A 16,323-nucleotide genomic window follows, 5' to 3' on the forward strand; every position below is an offset into this window, starting at 1 on the left:
ATGAATTGATAACGTGTCATTTAAGATTTTAGCTACTTTCAAATACTGTGTATGTCCAGCATTAGTTATCATACATAAAAGCACAAAACCACTAAACCAATAGGCCTAAGAAGTTTTTGACATTCCTGGACTACACTTAAGCACATCCTAAAATCCCTGAATAGTGGTCTAGTTGTAAATGGTGATTTCATGTGGCTTGTTTTGTAGGCAAATATGGGAAAGAATTATGATTAATAAGTTATGACCACATATATTTTTTTACATTACTTTAACTCATCAAAACAAGTTGAGCAGTTTTCAGCTGTTTTTTCAAGTCAGTTTAATGCAATTTAAGTTGAAATGACTTAAACATCCAAGTTGATTGTACTTAATAATTTAAGGCAGCAACTTTTTTATGTGGCCATAGCGATGCACACTTCCTGTAAGGCAAGGCCAAGGCCAGAGCAGGTGAGCAGAGGTATGTACAGTATAGCCGATCCACAGGAAATAACATACATGAAAACCAGATGGTCCTGGATTCTTTTTGATCCCTACCCAATTTCTGTTACCCTTACTGGATTCATTTATCGTTATTAATCTGAGAAATGTAACCTTATATTGAGCAGCCATTTTCTTTCTGGTTCTACTTATTTTTTTTTTTTGTTCATATTTTTGGGTTTTGTATTTTCCGTAAAAGCAAACAGAGTAAATGTAACATCATTTACTTGTTTAAGATCTTGTTCTTTATTATATAACATTTCCTTTTGAGCTAGTTCTGATTCTGATTTACTCTGGCTTCTTAACTTCTCTCCTTTACCTCCTCTCATGACCGTGGGTTACAAAAAAGACATATGCATATTATAATTGATCCAAATAATGTTTATTTTCAGTGCAACAGTCATCATTTTTAAATGTAACACACACACACACACACACACACACACACACACACACACACACACACACACCATTTACAAGTTTGGGGTTAGTAAGATTTTTTTTGTTTTTTTAAAGATGCACCAAAGCATCTTTGCATCTCTTATATTCACCAAAGCTCCATTTATTTAAACAGGAGACAGTAAAAAAGTAACATTTTGAAATATTATTACAATTTAAAATGACTTTTTTTGTTGTTGTTTTTTTTTTAATATACTTTTTATATTTTTGTGATGGCAAAGCTGAATTTCAGCAACCATTACTCCAGTCTTCAGTGTCACATGATCCTTCAGAAGTCATTCTAATATTCTGATTTTGTGCTGCTTAATATTTTTGTGGATACAGGTTTTTTTGTCCGGATTCTTTGATGAATAGTAATTTCAAAAGAACAGCATTTGAAATAGAAATATTTTGTAACATTGTAAATGAATCTTACCGATAGTAGGTATATGCCATTGTACTCCTAACTCATAATCAGCATGACTCAAGTGCAATGCATTATGAAGATCCCTTGCTCAGTGTGTGGGGACTAGTGAACACTACATGGAGAAATTATGTATGGCATAAGTGTGGCGTTCCTTTGAATCAAAACCTCACAAATGAAGAGCTTGAACCAGTCATGCCCATGCTAACATTAGACACAAGCCACCTTATAAATCCTGACACAGCTTTCTAGGCTCCTTCAAGAACTTGGACCTCACTAGGTGATGGTTCCTAAAACAACAAGACCTAGCAATTATTTATAAAAAAGGAAAGCAGATGTCCATCAACTCTACCACACTTGGCAGGTGGTAGCAGGCTGAGACCTATAGAATAACAGTCCTGGGTGGAGACTCTTAAACCACCCACTCGTATTAGACTGATGGGTTAATGTTGGGCCACTCCTACATACTAAATGAAAGGGTTGAGTGAAGTCTGACCACATACGGCTATGAGTACTTGTGTCACCAAACAGAATAAGAAACCTGCACACTGCTTTATGCTGTAGGGGGAAATTGGCGTCTGAAATAAAGAAATAAGTCTCTGATGTTATTTAAACAGGGTGTGTTTAACCAGACGTCATTATTTCAGGACCCTCTTACCCTCAGCCATATGTTCTTGTCTCAGCCATGCTACACACCAGCAGGAGTGTGAGAGTGCATAAGTGTGCTGTCAGCCTGTCTGTCACACACCCTCTAAAGCGCTTACTTCACTGAGTGCAGTGCAGGTGTAAGACAGTGGGATCAATTGAAACTTTTGTAAGGTTGAAGTTTAAGTATGTTCTTGAGGATTGAAGCAAATAAACCACCTGAAACAATAACTTGGAGCTAATTTGAGATAATAAAAAAATAAAAAAATTTGTCTTGTTAATAATCACTATGACAACTTTTTGTTTATATTATTTTTAGAGCTGGGCAACGATTAATCGCATCCAAAATAAACGTTTTTACATAATATATGTATGTGTACTGTGCATAATTATTTTGTGTATATATAAATACACACATATGCATGTATATATTTAACAAATATGTATATACTGTATATACTGTGTATATATATATATATATATATATATATATATATATATATATATATATATATATATATATATATACACATAATTTATATTATATATAAATATTTTATATATAAATAACACATTTTTCTTAAATATATACATGCATGTGTGTGTATTTATATAAACAAAATAATTATGCACAGTACACATACATTTATTATGTATACACAAACTTTTATTTTGGATGCGATTAATCGTTGCCCAGCACTAATTAGTTTGCAATTTGTTTTCTTAATGATTGACAGAGCTTGACATTGTTCTTGTTCCTGTTCTTGTTCTTGTTTATTTATATAGCACTGTTAAAACACAACCAAGTGCACAACCAGGACCTTTAAACATTGACAGCGATTTGGCAGACCTGATAGGTAGTGGTAGCTCATTCCACTTTCACAATCGCCTTTATATAGGCGTTTTGTTCTAGGCACTATAAGTAGTTTTTGATTCTCTGAGTGTAATGTTCTGGAAGGGTTATAAGGGGTTAAAAGGTTTGCCAAATAATTACATTAACTTTTTTTGCTCAACAGCCACAATGGCTTGTGGTTTTTCCAAAGTTACTAGCCAGTCAGCATTTTCACTAGCCACAATTGACATCGATACTACTGATACCATGCAGGAAAACTGGCATCAAGATATTTTTAATATTATCTCATAATTTGGCAGCAGGTATATTAGGCTGCTGTCACTTTAAGGCCTGACGCACGGACCCATTATACTGTTACATATGCATAACTGCTTACGTTCACTTAAAACATAACTGACTGTTTATACATGAATACTCGCCAAGACCGGCATTTTGGTATTATTTTGTGTATTTGACTGTTCAAGTGCAATAAGCAGTGAAAAGGAACTCAATTTAGTACTGAGAGAGCGAGAAAGCGCAGCTGGTATCGTGTATCTATTCTGCAGAGAACGAGTATTGGAAGCATTTCAGATATTTCAGTATCGATGTATTGAAAATGTTTCTTTTTGACAACACTACATTGCACTTAGTTAATTATTTCAGATGCCCTTTTTAAAAGACTACAATTGAAAAATGTATATATTATATATAAAATTTAACCCGCCAAAGTGGCTTATAGGAGTGACTGCGAGTTTTTAGAATCCACAGCACAATTAAAGGCAATGGCTTGAAGACATAATTTTGATGTGGTGTGTGGAAAGTGGAAAGTTTATTGTTAGGCAATTTGTGTAGAACTTTTAATACAAGGTATTGTTACCTTGTGAATTATGAAATTGTTTCATTATTTCCCCCTTTTTTCCCCTTCAATTGTTGTTATTTTTTTCTTATATTTTTTTTCAATGTTTTTAATTTGATCATCTGGGCACATTATATAATAAGAACAGTCATTTTTTAAAAGACTGCATGCACATATACGTGAAGGGGGAAAAAAAGGAAAAAGAAAAAAAATATATATATAGTAGTCAACATTTGAAGTGGATCAAAAAAGTTAATCAAAGTTCTCCTAAGACAAGAACGGGTATTGTTCAAAATGTTTGTATAACTTTGATGAAAGGTTTTGATCCACTTCAAATGTTGACTACTGTATAATGGAAGATACATTTATTTCATTGAGGGCCGTCTGTTGACAACAGGTTCATGCTGACACTGTTTGGATGGTTGGCTTGCTTGTTCCCTAAAATCAGATCAAACCAAACTTTGATTTCATAAGAATGTTGAGCAAGAGCCAGATGTTTTTTGCTTTAATCTTCATGTTTAGAATCTCCTTTAGTACTCAAACATCTCGAGAATGTTCTACCTGCGCGGTCACAGATTATTACGGGATATGATTTGAAAATGTAGACTAGATGAAAATAGCCCGCGGCTTTTGTGTTTTGTGTACCTCACGACCGAGACTTCGAATCTGTGTGGCTTCCTGTTCTGCCTCTGGAATATTTCTGGCTCTCCTCATCTCTAAACCATACTTTAAAGAGTCACCAATTTCATAACTCCTAATTAAACATTACATGCCGAAAGCATACTTTTATGGAATTCCGACACAACAACAGCATTCCTAAGCCAAGCCAGCTTTTCTAAAATTCCATTTTAGAGAATGTTTTGCTTTGTGAAAGCCAAAAAAGGATACTTTATGTGAACGATTGATTTTGTTTTTAAATGTTCCTTCTGGGGAATTTAGTGTCTGAGTATGCCAAGTTAGTGGCTTTTTCCATCAATGTCATTATGACTTTTTGTGTCTTAATTATAGGTTATTAATGATCCTCTCATAACCAAAGCAAGCTTTTAACCAGCTTCAACACAACCTATAAATATAGTTGACAGAAATGCACTGCTGATTCATTTCTTTCCAGCCTTCGCCCACTCTCTGTTTCATGCAACTGGTCCATGCTAATCATTGCAGAAGTCCTCTGTTTACGTTTTGCATCTCTGCTGCGTTGGTCTCCAATTATTTCCAAGCCTGGCGACCTGAATGACTTGCCTGGAGTCTGAGAATCTGACCCCAGACGACTGCAGCCGGGACGGGTAGTTAGTGCAGGTGCTAATTGGCTTTGAGGGGTTATGAAGGTCCATTATCAGATGAAGTGCAATGCAGACCAAAGCCTGGTCCGAGGGTGCCGGCATGGGGGGTAAACGGGGCAGTTGGGCTTTCGGTGGATAATTGAGCAAGCCCCCCACAAACGACTTAATCCTTATAGTAGTGACAAGTACATTTTAGGACAAGGTCATTCTGAGGCTTAAATGGCCAGTTTTTACAGCAGTATAGCATGACTAATTTTATTCAGTTTCAGAGACATTGCAATGCTGAAAATGTAACACGAATTATATCAAGAGTTTGTCACTTGACATTTACATGATGGTTTTATTCTAAAACAGGATATTTTACTATATTGCCATCAACCAATCGTTCAATTAATCCAGAGAACGGTACAAGATTTATAAGCTCACCACATTTTTTTTATTTCCTTTGGGATTTATCTCAAACCATTTGAAAGACACTTATAATAATAACTATATTATAAATATATAGTAAAAATAACTTTATTATTATTTTTAATAATAACTTTATTTACTTTTTTAACTTCATTTAAATATTAAAACATTTTTTTTAAATAATTCTGCATTTCACTTAAAGCTGCAGTCCGTAACTTTTTTGGGTTAAAAATTATCCAAAATACATCTTAGAGCAAGTACATGTCAGAAGAAACAGAGGATCCACGTGCAAAGGCAAGTTCTTGCAATAGTCTTTAATGAAGAATTAACATAGGCACTCTGTCGTGCAACGACACAGAACTGGAATAAACTCTAAATCTGTGTACTTTACAGTAGGTCAGCAGAAACGGAAGACTCCTGTCTTGGTGATAGTTTGCAGAGCTGGTAATTCACGTAGGACAGTAACACAGTCCTTGGTAGAAGGCCACAAGCAGCAGGGTGACAGGGCAGAGAAAGCACACAAGACGAGCACAACTCTAGACTAGACAAGATAATAAAAGGTAAATCTTCATGGAGATAACATATAATACAGCCATGACTCATGTACACACGTAATAATCCGACAAAGAACAAGGAGAACAAATGCTAGAAGTAGAGAGAAAGTAATGAGACTACAGGTGTCACAGAGAAGCAGCGGCGAACGCTAATTGCAACGATGAACAGGTGGAGAGATAGAGAGGGAGAGAGAGAGAGGGAGAACAAACCCAGCTCATGACAGTACATAACCACCCAGTGTTCAAAACTATCTGCTTGCCTTAGCTCGATTCAAAACGTTAAGCTTGTAATAATGTTTTTAATTCCAGTGGTACAGGTGGATTTCCGCAGGAAATTCGAGCATGTCATTAGGTCACATCTGTCCACATAAAGAAGGAGTCTCGGCAAGTAGGCTTTGTTGCGTGTGAGGATGTTGGAGGTGGAGATTTATAGCCTTTTCTCACAGCACTTGATATAATTAAACTTAACAACTTGATGGCGGATCCAGAAAGGTTCAAACGACAATCACCAGTGACAACTGGAGATTCACCCGTTGTAAAATGCAAAAGACTTCGGACCCCGGAGTGGCTACAGAAAAAGAGACTTCAACCGGGTCCATGCGAAAACAGGATAAATATCGGAAGGGCATTAAATGTAGTCACGCAATGCTGATGTTGTTAACATTAACAATTTGAGAACAAAGTATAATTTGCACGGTTTGACGTGATATGATCAGCGATCGTTAGATTTAATCAGCGTGATTTACTGCAATGCTTTTTTCCCATAGTTGGTCAGAGCAAAAATGGATATTAAATCCAAAAAGTAGAATCTGTGATTGCGAATGACAGCATCCACACCGGCACCGGTGTCTGACAGCCGCACATTCTCCTCAAAACATTGGATTCATCCGCACAGTGCCGTCCCAAGGCACAACCCACGTAAAGTTGATCATTCTGCGAATAACTGCAATTGCAGATTTCAAACAGAGATGGCGACAAAGAGGATAAACTACGGACTGCAGCTTTAAATTGACAAATTGCATTTGTAATGAATAGACTGTGGATAATTAGACTGAATCAACTTAGTCATGTCTTGTGTGTCAGCGGCGTACGAGTTCATAAGTGTAGTGTACACATAGTATGCGTGGTTAAAGACATATGGTCCTGTTAACACGATCTCAGTGACAGCCACTAAACGAGGAACATGAGGTCTGATGGATTCTTCTGATGGATTACACAGAAACTGAGATTATTTTTAACAGTAATTATTACTTTTATTCAGCAAGGACACATTAAATTGATCTAAAAAATGACTTTATGACTTAAAAATTTCTATTTCAAATAAATTATGTTCTTCTGAACTTCATCACAGGGCTTGTTTACACCTGGTCACTTCATGCATTTTTAATCCGATTTGTTAAAGGGGTCATGAATTGAGAAATCAAATTTTCTTTTGACATATAAAAGGTAGGGATGTTAAACTGACCCCAAACCTTTGAATAGTAGTGTAGTGTATATAATTCGGTAAGCACAAGAATCATGTCTCAAGAGAGTATATTTACTTTTATTTACATGTACTGTATCACATGCTGAAAGATGTTACATTACTGCCACCATCAGTCTAGAACAGTACATTCTCTTTGTTGTTCCTTCTGTTTGTGATTTATCTGTGCCGAAGAACTATTCAAGCTTTATGACTTTTTGCTCAGAGGATGAGAACGCATCAATCTCTGTCTATGAATATCTCATTCTTTAGCTCAGCCTCATACTGAGAAAGTTGAAGATAGGCTGAGAAGTATAGCAGCTCTGTGTTGCTTGATAGGTTATTTATTCAGCAGACGGACACAGGCAGAGCGCAACAGATAGCATTAAAGGAGCAGTGCACCTTAATGTGTAAATGAAAATACTCACCCTCATGTCAGTCCAAGCCTGAATGACTGTTTTTCTTGCATGCAGCACAAAATGAAACGGTTAGCTAAATATCTGAGCTGTTCTATTCAACACAATGAAAGTGAATGGGGACCAACTCCAAAAAAAAAAAAACACCATAAAAGCAGAATAACAGTGGTCCATATGACCATATGACTTAAGCCCCTTTCACACAGAGATTCCGGAAAATACACGGATAAAGTGACCCAGGATTTGACCCGGGTTCGTTTGATTTTGGTTCATTCACACTGCCAGTGATTTTCCGGAATCAGAAAGTGCATTCACACACATCCCGTAAAAATCCCGTAAAGACACGTGACATCGATGTGACTTGTAATGTCTCAGCAGCGTCTTAAGTTTGCTTATGAGCTGTGATTTCTTGTGCCACGCTTGTGCATTTTTTTTCTCTGATTCGATCATAAACTTGCGCATTACGTACTGGCGAACGATCCCAGCTTCAGTGTCATCACTTCGACACGCCATTATTACGGCTTTTGTTCACACAGCGCGTGTTCCGGGACTGAACACGGCAATGTTACTAGGTCCCCAACCCGGCATCGATGCCGGCTTCAATCCCAATATTTGCGTTCACACAGGAGGCGTTCTGGCAATTTACCGGCAATTTACCGGAATCATCGCGCTGTGTGAAAGGGACTTTATATGACTTTGAAGTCTTTGGAGGCCATAGTTTGTGTGAGGAACTGACCGAAATGTAATTTATGATGTTGATTCAATGAAAATCTTGGTCACCATTCACTTTCATTGAAAAGAGCAGCTTGCACGTTCTAAATGTTTAATTTTTGTTCCACAGAAGAAAGTAAGTCGTGCGGGTTTTAAAAGACATGAGGGTGTGTAAATGATGAATTATGTTTTGAATGAACGATCCCTTTAAAGGACAAGTTCGGTATTTTACACTTAAAGCCCTGTTTACAGATCGTTTCTGATGAAATAGAACGGTTAAGATTAAATTTTGGACAAATGCTGCTGTCCCGAGAATTTTAGGTTTCTTTCGCTTTCCCAAACACCAGTAGACTGGGTGTATAGGTGCACTCGAACACTCCTTCCTAAAACACATTAAACTTTCGTTTACAAAGACGTGAAGCTCACTGAGTGGTCAGGGGTGTCCACTGATATGCTCACACAAAAATCGCTGCAAAAGATGCTTTCCAACAGGTTTTATCGTAGTTTTTGTCTCCTCCATTGACTTGCATTGGATGTGCTGTGAGGTACGGTATTACTCCGCGCCGGAAACTGAAATGGGGTTCAGGGGTTGTTTTCTTCTTCTTCTTCTTCGTGTTTTTTTTTTTTTTACGGCGGATCGCAAACAATGAAATGCCAGTGGTTTGCTTGCAAAGGTGCATTATCGCCACCAACTGGGCTGGAGTGTCTATTATTCAAGCTCTCAACGGAAGAAGTTCGGGTGTGAGGCGTTTGGAAAAATAGGTCCACAGTTTTACAACAAATGGTAAAACACCTGTTGGAAAGCATATTTTGCAGCGATTTTTGTGTGAGCATATCATGTGGACACCCCTGACCACTCGGTAAGTTTCACGTCTTTGTAAACGAAAGTTTAATGTGTTTTAGGAAGGAGTGTTCGAGTGCACCTATACACCCAGTCTACTGGTGGGGGGGAAAGCGAAAGAAACCTAAAATTCTCGGGACAGCAGCATTTGTCCAAAATTTAATCTTCACCGTTCTATTTCATCAGACACGATCTGTAAACAGGGCTTTAAGTGTAAAATACCGAACTTGTCCTTTAACAAGAAGAACATCACTGATTCCAGCATGCCATCTGGAGTGGGGATTAAAGAGTAGACCCTTGTTTGAGATGAAAGAGTGTCTCCTTTTTACTTAGCCACTACTGTATCACAGAAGGCGTTGTTTCTCTCTCAAACACCCACGAAAACACACTTCTTCCGTTTCCGCACAGTGGATTTCATCTGGCTCCCATGCTGATTTCATTGCAGATACATCTCAGATGCTGAGTCTGCTCTATTCCAAAATATAGTTTTTCACTGAATGTGCTAAAAAAGTTTATTTTTGTCTGCATTGTTCTCTAAACTTATGATTTACTAAATAACAGATGTTTCATGTAAGCAGCTCACTCTGACACTCTATTTTCTTCACAGGAGAATCCACTTTTGTTGACGACCACGGGCCTCCCACACCAAGGGTAAGTTGTTTTTTTTGCATTATCAAACTCTTTTTCTCTCCCTTGTTTTCTTTCAGTTCGAAATGTACTGTACAAAACATCCCTGTCTGCGTTTGTCCTGTTATTTTGGCCTTCCCACACTAGAGGAAAACATTTCAAGACTTGGCGGTGACTGTAAGGTCAAACACACACACACAGCCACACATTCACATTTAACAACCCCATAAAATGTTTTGACGAATGCATTTTTATTTCCTGTGTTGATGTATTTCCTAATGAAACAGGAAGTTTGAGTGGTGTATATATAGATTTTTTTTTTTTGTATTAATAGCCAGTTGCTATCAGTTTAAAGCATAGCCTGGCAATACCATGCTATTTATGCTAGAAATTTCTATATGCACTTGGGTCTTGCAGTATCAGTATTGGTCAGTTTCTTTGAAAGAAAAATATTTATTATTTTGTGGTTATGTGTGGGAGCTCTCAGGGCTCTAGACTGCGACTAAATGTTTTTCTGTCGGTGCGGCTGAAATTTGTTAGAGGTCACACTGTTGCCACCACCAATCTGTTTAACTGGTAAGTGGTGCCATTTCTGTTGTGTATGAGAAATGTTAAATGGTAAATACGCCAACTGTGGGTCAAAACAGTGCAACTCATTTAAACCGCGTCACATGGCCCATTTATCAGCTCGGCTAAAAGAAAGAGCAGCACAAGCTACTCACTGGCCATCTCGATAACGGCACCACTAAACAGCTTTCAAGTTCACCGCAGAGTTCTCTGATATAAACCATGAATGTCTCTGTGATTAAACTATAGTTCAAAGCCAGAAGAACCAGCAATGACATTTTTAACAACACTGATGTGGAAAACAAAATGATCCAGTTAGAAGGTTTTTCAATCCACAAATCACCAACATTTACCATGGATTTTCTGTAGTAACGCTAACTGTAAACATGTTATTATATAGCATTTTATTATAGGCCTATTATTAATTAACACATGTATTAAAGGTACAAAATTAAGAATTTTGTATCAAAATATCCAAAAACCACTTGCACAGTGAGTGTTACATATTTCTTTCAATTGTGTACTTACATTATCCTAAATGTTTCCAAGAATTTTAAAATTCTTATTCACTTGCGTCATCAACCTATGCCTTTGTTATTGGAAGAGGTTAGCGAGCCCTAGCGGTGAAAAAAATTACATATTGTAGCTTTAAATGTATTAAAGATATTGAATATAATTACAGTATTTGTTAGATATAGCCTATCCTTCTTTGCATTTTTATTTATACTAAATGTGTTCGGGCTAGGCATAGAAACCATATAGTTACTTTTTGCATGACTGAGGTGCTATGCATGGTTTTACCTGTTTATCATGATCTACAAATGTATGGTACTATGGAAGACCAATTTTAATAAGAGTAACTAACTCTTATTAACTAAGTTCTAACTCAATCAGAATATTTAGATTTTACCATGTAAAATGAGATTGTTTCTTTTTTATTTTTTTTTATTTACAAATGTAAATTTATTTTGATTAACAAAAACAGCTCAAACTACTTTTGCTGTCAATTCAAATTACTGTCAAATGTGCATTTCCAAGAAACAAAGTAAGTAATACTAAAAATGTATATTATTACTATTACAATTAGTGTAATATTATGACACTAATTATTTTTAGTGCCACCAAATCAGGTGCTGGTGCCTTCATCTGTAGAACTATACCCGTGCTACTGCTCCCAAATGTTAGTCTAGAGCAGGGGTCGGGAACATTTTTCACCAAAGAGCCTTTTTTTATTGTTATTTTTTTACTTATTTACTTTTTTTGTTAATGCATTTTTTTTAAAGGGCATAATATTTTACTATTATTATTTTATTACTGATCCCCACTGTGTGAACCGGACTGGACAACTAGTTGTCCGTCATGTCATACGGTGCAAAAGATCTGAGCTGCACACAAGCGTGTCTCGTGTGTTTAGTGTATTTTCATAACATACAGAGACAGAGTAATGATCAGTGCTTCACTCTCCATTTAAACTGCTGTTGGTTAATCAGCGATGATGTGATGATCATTTCTAGTTTCATGGACGCCTTTGATATTTACTTTAATCACTGTCACTGGTTACAGGTGCGATTAATAGAATTTGGGCTTGCGACTAGTTGTTAGTTCATGCAGAAAGTATTGGAGTTGCGCACACCACTGCATACACAAATTGGTTGGAACAGCTTTAAATATTGTAAATGGACTTTTCATTAACTTTATCTGGCTGTACTACAAAGGAATTGTTATTGACTTGTGGATCTCAGGACTTAGGAATTGTAAACTGTTCTCTAGTGATGTGTCTAAGATTTTAATGATCATATGCTGGTGAAGGGTGAGAAACCTGGTGAGCCAAACCCCTGGCCACTGACTTGAGACTAGCGTGGACTTTTCTCACTCAAACCACTGCCTGCTGCTGCTTCTGATTGTTTTTAGAGGGAAGAGCTGCCCACAACTGCTGGTCTAGGATCAGTTTTCTCCATATTAATAGCATATTGTTGAAAAAGATTCTGTGTTTGTGCTCTTGAGAGCGTCAAAGGTTTCCATTTACAACGTGATTTGCAGCGTTTAGCAGTATTCTATTTAAATGTTTTTAACTCTGTCCCTGACAGACATTTCTGTAATTTGTGAGAAAATGCTTCCCTGCCATTGAAGGAAGTTTCTGGCTTTCCGTGTTTTCACTGTTAAGCGGTATGGGGGTGCTATCACGCATCTTCTGAAAGAGTACTGAGTCTCCTGATCAAAACACATGCGAAGAAGATGCAGAAACCAGCGATCTCATATGTAATCATGTGCATATGTAAAATAACGCGATCACCAACATTAATCAGCATATAGTAAGTAAGTAAGTAAGTAAGTAAGTTTTATTTATATAGCACCTTTCACAGGTATAAGGCCACAAAGTGCTTCACAACAAAAACATTTATATCATAAAATACACACAATAAAAGCATAGACAGAACATGATCATATCAACCCACAAGCAGCTAATTAAAAGCCTGAACAAATAGATGAGTCTTTAGTCTGCATTTGAAGGCATCAACAGAGTCAATAGAGCGCATAGAAGGTGGGAGGTCATTCCACAACCTAGAAGCAACAGCCTGAAAAGATCTGTATATATGAATCAAAACTGTCTAATGTTACTGAATGAAATGTCAATCCAGAACGAGCTATAGGTCTATGCAAGCATTAAGGGTGTTTATGGACTCGATTTACTCCATTTGTGTTTTGATCGTCATTCTGAATCCAATCCAGGCGTAGTCTTTGACAAAAACGCTATTTTCTCAACTTTTTGCTCAAAATTGTCATGATTCTGCCCTCTTGTCATTATCTTTTTCTAGTCTGAGGCAGGATCATGACAGACCCATGTTTTATGTGCAAGCACATGGCCTTGTGTTTGGACCATGTGCTTGTGTTGTCTCGTTCTCTTGCCCCGCCCTTGTTATCCTCGTTTTGTCTTCATTGCTTTACCTGTGTCACCTGTTGTGTTGTCATTAGTCTTCCTATTTAATCCCCTTGTGTTTGCTGTCTTGTGCCGGTTCATTGTTACATGCTATCTTTCCTCTCTGTGAGTACCCTGTCAAGAGAAAGTTCTGTTTCTGTATTTGCTGTTTGTTTGTAGTCTAGTTATGTCAAGTCATAGTCTAGTTTAGTCACTCGTTGTCCTGTCTGTGTTTTGCCCCCTCGTGGGTTTTGTTTTCCCCATTCTTTGTCATCAATAAACCTTGTGTGTAGTGCATTTTGTCTGCGCTTGGGTTCATCTCTGTATCCACATAACAAAAATGTTGCTTTTTTATTAAACTTACCCACATTCAAGTGTTGATAAGAAAGAATACATTTGATATATTGCATACAGTATTCATACAACAAAATAATCTGGGGCATGAATCTTTGTGAAAATGATCAAAAACGCTGGCGGGGAAAGAGTTAAAGAAGATGCGCATCTAGCCTTACCCTGGAGTTGGTTCACCCACCGCCTATATTCCCACTATTCTAGAGCCCTGATATCTGCTGAAAGTTAATTTAGTCAACTTTTGGAGTATGGTAACATAAAACAGACATGGCCTAAAAGCCCCAAATATGGTCTTTCTTGTCATTTAGCTGACATAGTGAATTTTTCTGGGTCGACATAGTGACTGTCAACAAAAGGGCGAAACAAGCAGTTGTGAAAGTTAACTCAACACACACACTCATGACAACTTATCTTATCAGCACTTCCTACAAAGAGGACAACTCTGATCGTTGACACACAGATTAGAGAGAGAGAGAGTGAAATGGAATGAGTGGAAAGAACGAGCTTGATTTAAGAGGAGTGTCATTACACGCACTCTGCAAAAGAGGTTAAGCTCAGTGAAAGTTTCAGCTGGGTTTGCTCAGAAGATGAACGATGGGTCTGTTTCATAATAGTAGGGTTGAAGCCATCACTGTGGTCTGTCTATGGTTTTTATAGAGACTTGTTGAAAAAGGAGTCATTATGTGTTATTGGACACAGTTGTTTTAAGACAAGTCTAAAAGCACTTGTTACATGTTCGAGACTGAATGAACTTGGTTCGATGTTTTCAAATGATTTATAACTGGAATTGTATGTTCAATGTTCTAATCAGTGTTTTGTGGTCAAAAATAACTCTGGAGTGTAACACTCATTTCTCTGCGCTGCTATTTTCCTTTTTGGTTTTTTGTGTCTCTGCTATGAAATGTGTTCAAATGATTCAGAGACTTTGGAATGTTGGAATGATGCATTGATAGTACTGTGTGTGATTGCACTCGTATATGACAAACGAGTCCAGAAGAGAACAGCAGAGGGGGTCCGCCCACACTGAAAACCCTAATAAGTTGATTGAACTCAATTGATTTGAGTAAACTCGTTCCCTCAATTTAATTGAGTAATGGGCTCTCCCAAAACGTGCATATTTAAGTTTACTTAACTTGGTGCTTATGTAGACTTGACTTGAATTGTTTAGTTCACCAAACTTGACGATTATTTAATGTACTTAAACAATAAAGTTCACTTAACTTAGTGTTAATTTCAAGTGTACTTGTATATTTAAGTAAACTCAACAAGAAAATTTAACTGAAAATTAAATTTAGTTATTTAATTAGTTATTTAATTAATAATAATTAAAGTTATTATTTTTGACTGTAAGCTTTGTGCACACTGCACTTAAATAAAACAATGAACAACATATTGAACCTTTGAGTCTTTATTGACCAAAATGTCAGATGGAAATGAGTCACACCCTGTGCATAACTCTAAAGATGGCAACAATGTGCAACATTAAGTAGTGAACTTATATCAATTGTACAACTCTGATCACTTAAACATTACACTTAAGTCTCACATTTGTGTTAATGTAATGACCAAATTTGCACAATATTATTATACAGTACAAACTATACTGTAATTGGCATATTGTCAGACACACTCTAGAGGTAGCAACAATGGTGACAAAATACTAAATTAACTACTGCACATTAATTATAGAATTTTGAGCATTTAACAATTTAAACCATTTTTTCCTTCATAAATGGATAATGGAGTAAATTGAGGGGAAAAAACAAAACATTGTCAGCGAAGTCTCACAGTGGCTTTTTTTAAACATTTTCTGGGTCACAAACTGAAGAGGTAGTAACAATGGTAACGATATACCATATTATTTCTTACAAATCATTTGAAGAACATTCTCACAGTGGTGTTAAAGTCTCACAGTGATGCTTTTTTAAACAAAAAGCTGGTTTGCCAGAGACTGCAATTTAGGCTTGGGAGAATTCTGTCCCATTGACATTAGCACGTACGCTGGATGAAATCAAACATGTTGCCAAGTGATTTTGGGTAATTCAGGTCTAGTGCGTAGATCAGAACCGAAGAGGAGACACATAGCCTGTGGGAGGTCCTGCATTTTTTCCATCAACACTTGACCTTCAAGTATTATCCCAATCGTAGTAGTTAAATGCAAGGAATTGGGGGGCTGGAGTTCAGTGTCCTCAAATAAGATGCCCACTGGCACATCAAGGATGGAATTGCGATGATCAGACACCTAGTGAAAAAACAGGCATAAATGGATTATTGCTATCAGGAATCAAATGTTTATCAATGCATGTTTATCAGAACGTGCACTAGATTTATTAAAAACACAAATCACTAACCCTAATCCCAAATTAAATGGACAAGTATGCATTTGACTTTATGAAAATATAAATGTTTCCAGCAAAGACAATACTTTTTTGTAATTATGCAGTATACGTATAAGTTTATTAATTTGAAGACTTGGGCAGTTTTTTTTTTTTTTTTTTTTTTTCATCTGAAAAG

At 36.8% G+C, this 16,323-nt stretch overlaps 1 protein-coding gene across 2 annotated transcripts in view; it reads left to right on the forward strand.

Moving 5' to 3' along the window:
* usta (uronyl 2-sulfotransferase a) overlaps positions 1-16,323 on the forward strand; it is a 71,246-nt gene that overhangs the window by 27,589 nt on the left and 27,334 nt on the right. For both annotated transcript variants that reach the window (XM_079887198.1, XM_079887197.1), the window contains exon 2: positions 9,955-9,998. In XM_079887198.1, the coding sequence (XP_079743324.1) occupies positions 9,955-9,998 (44 nt within the window). The remainder of the gene's footprint in view (positions 1-9,954; positions 9,999-16,323) is intronic.

This window comes from Squalius cephalus (genome assembly GCF_949319135.1).
Source record: "Squalius cephalus genome assembly, chromosome: 12".
Classification (NCBI taxonomy): Eukaryota; Metazoa; Chordata; class Actinopteri; order Cypriniformes; family Leuciscidae; genus Squalius; species Squalius cephalus.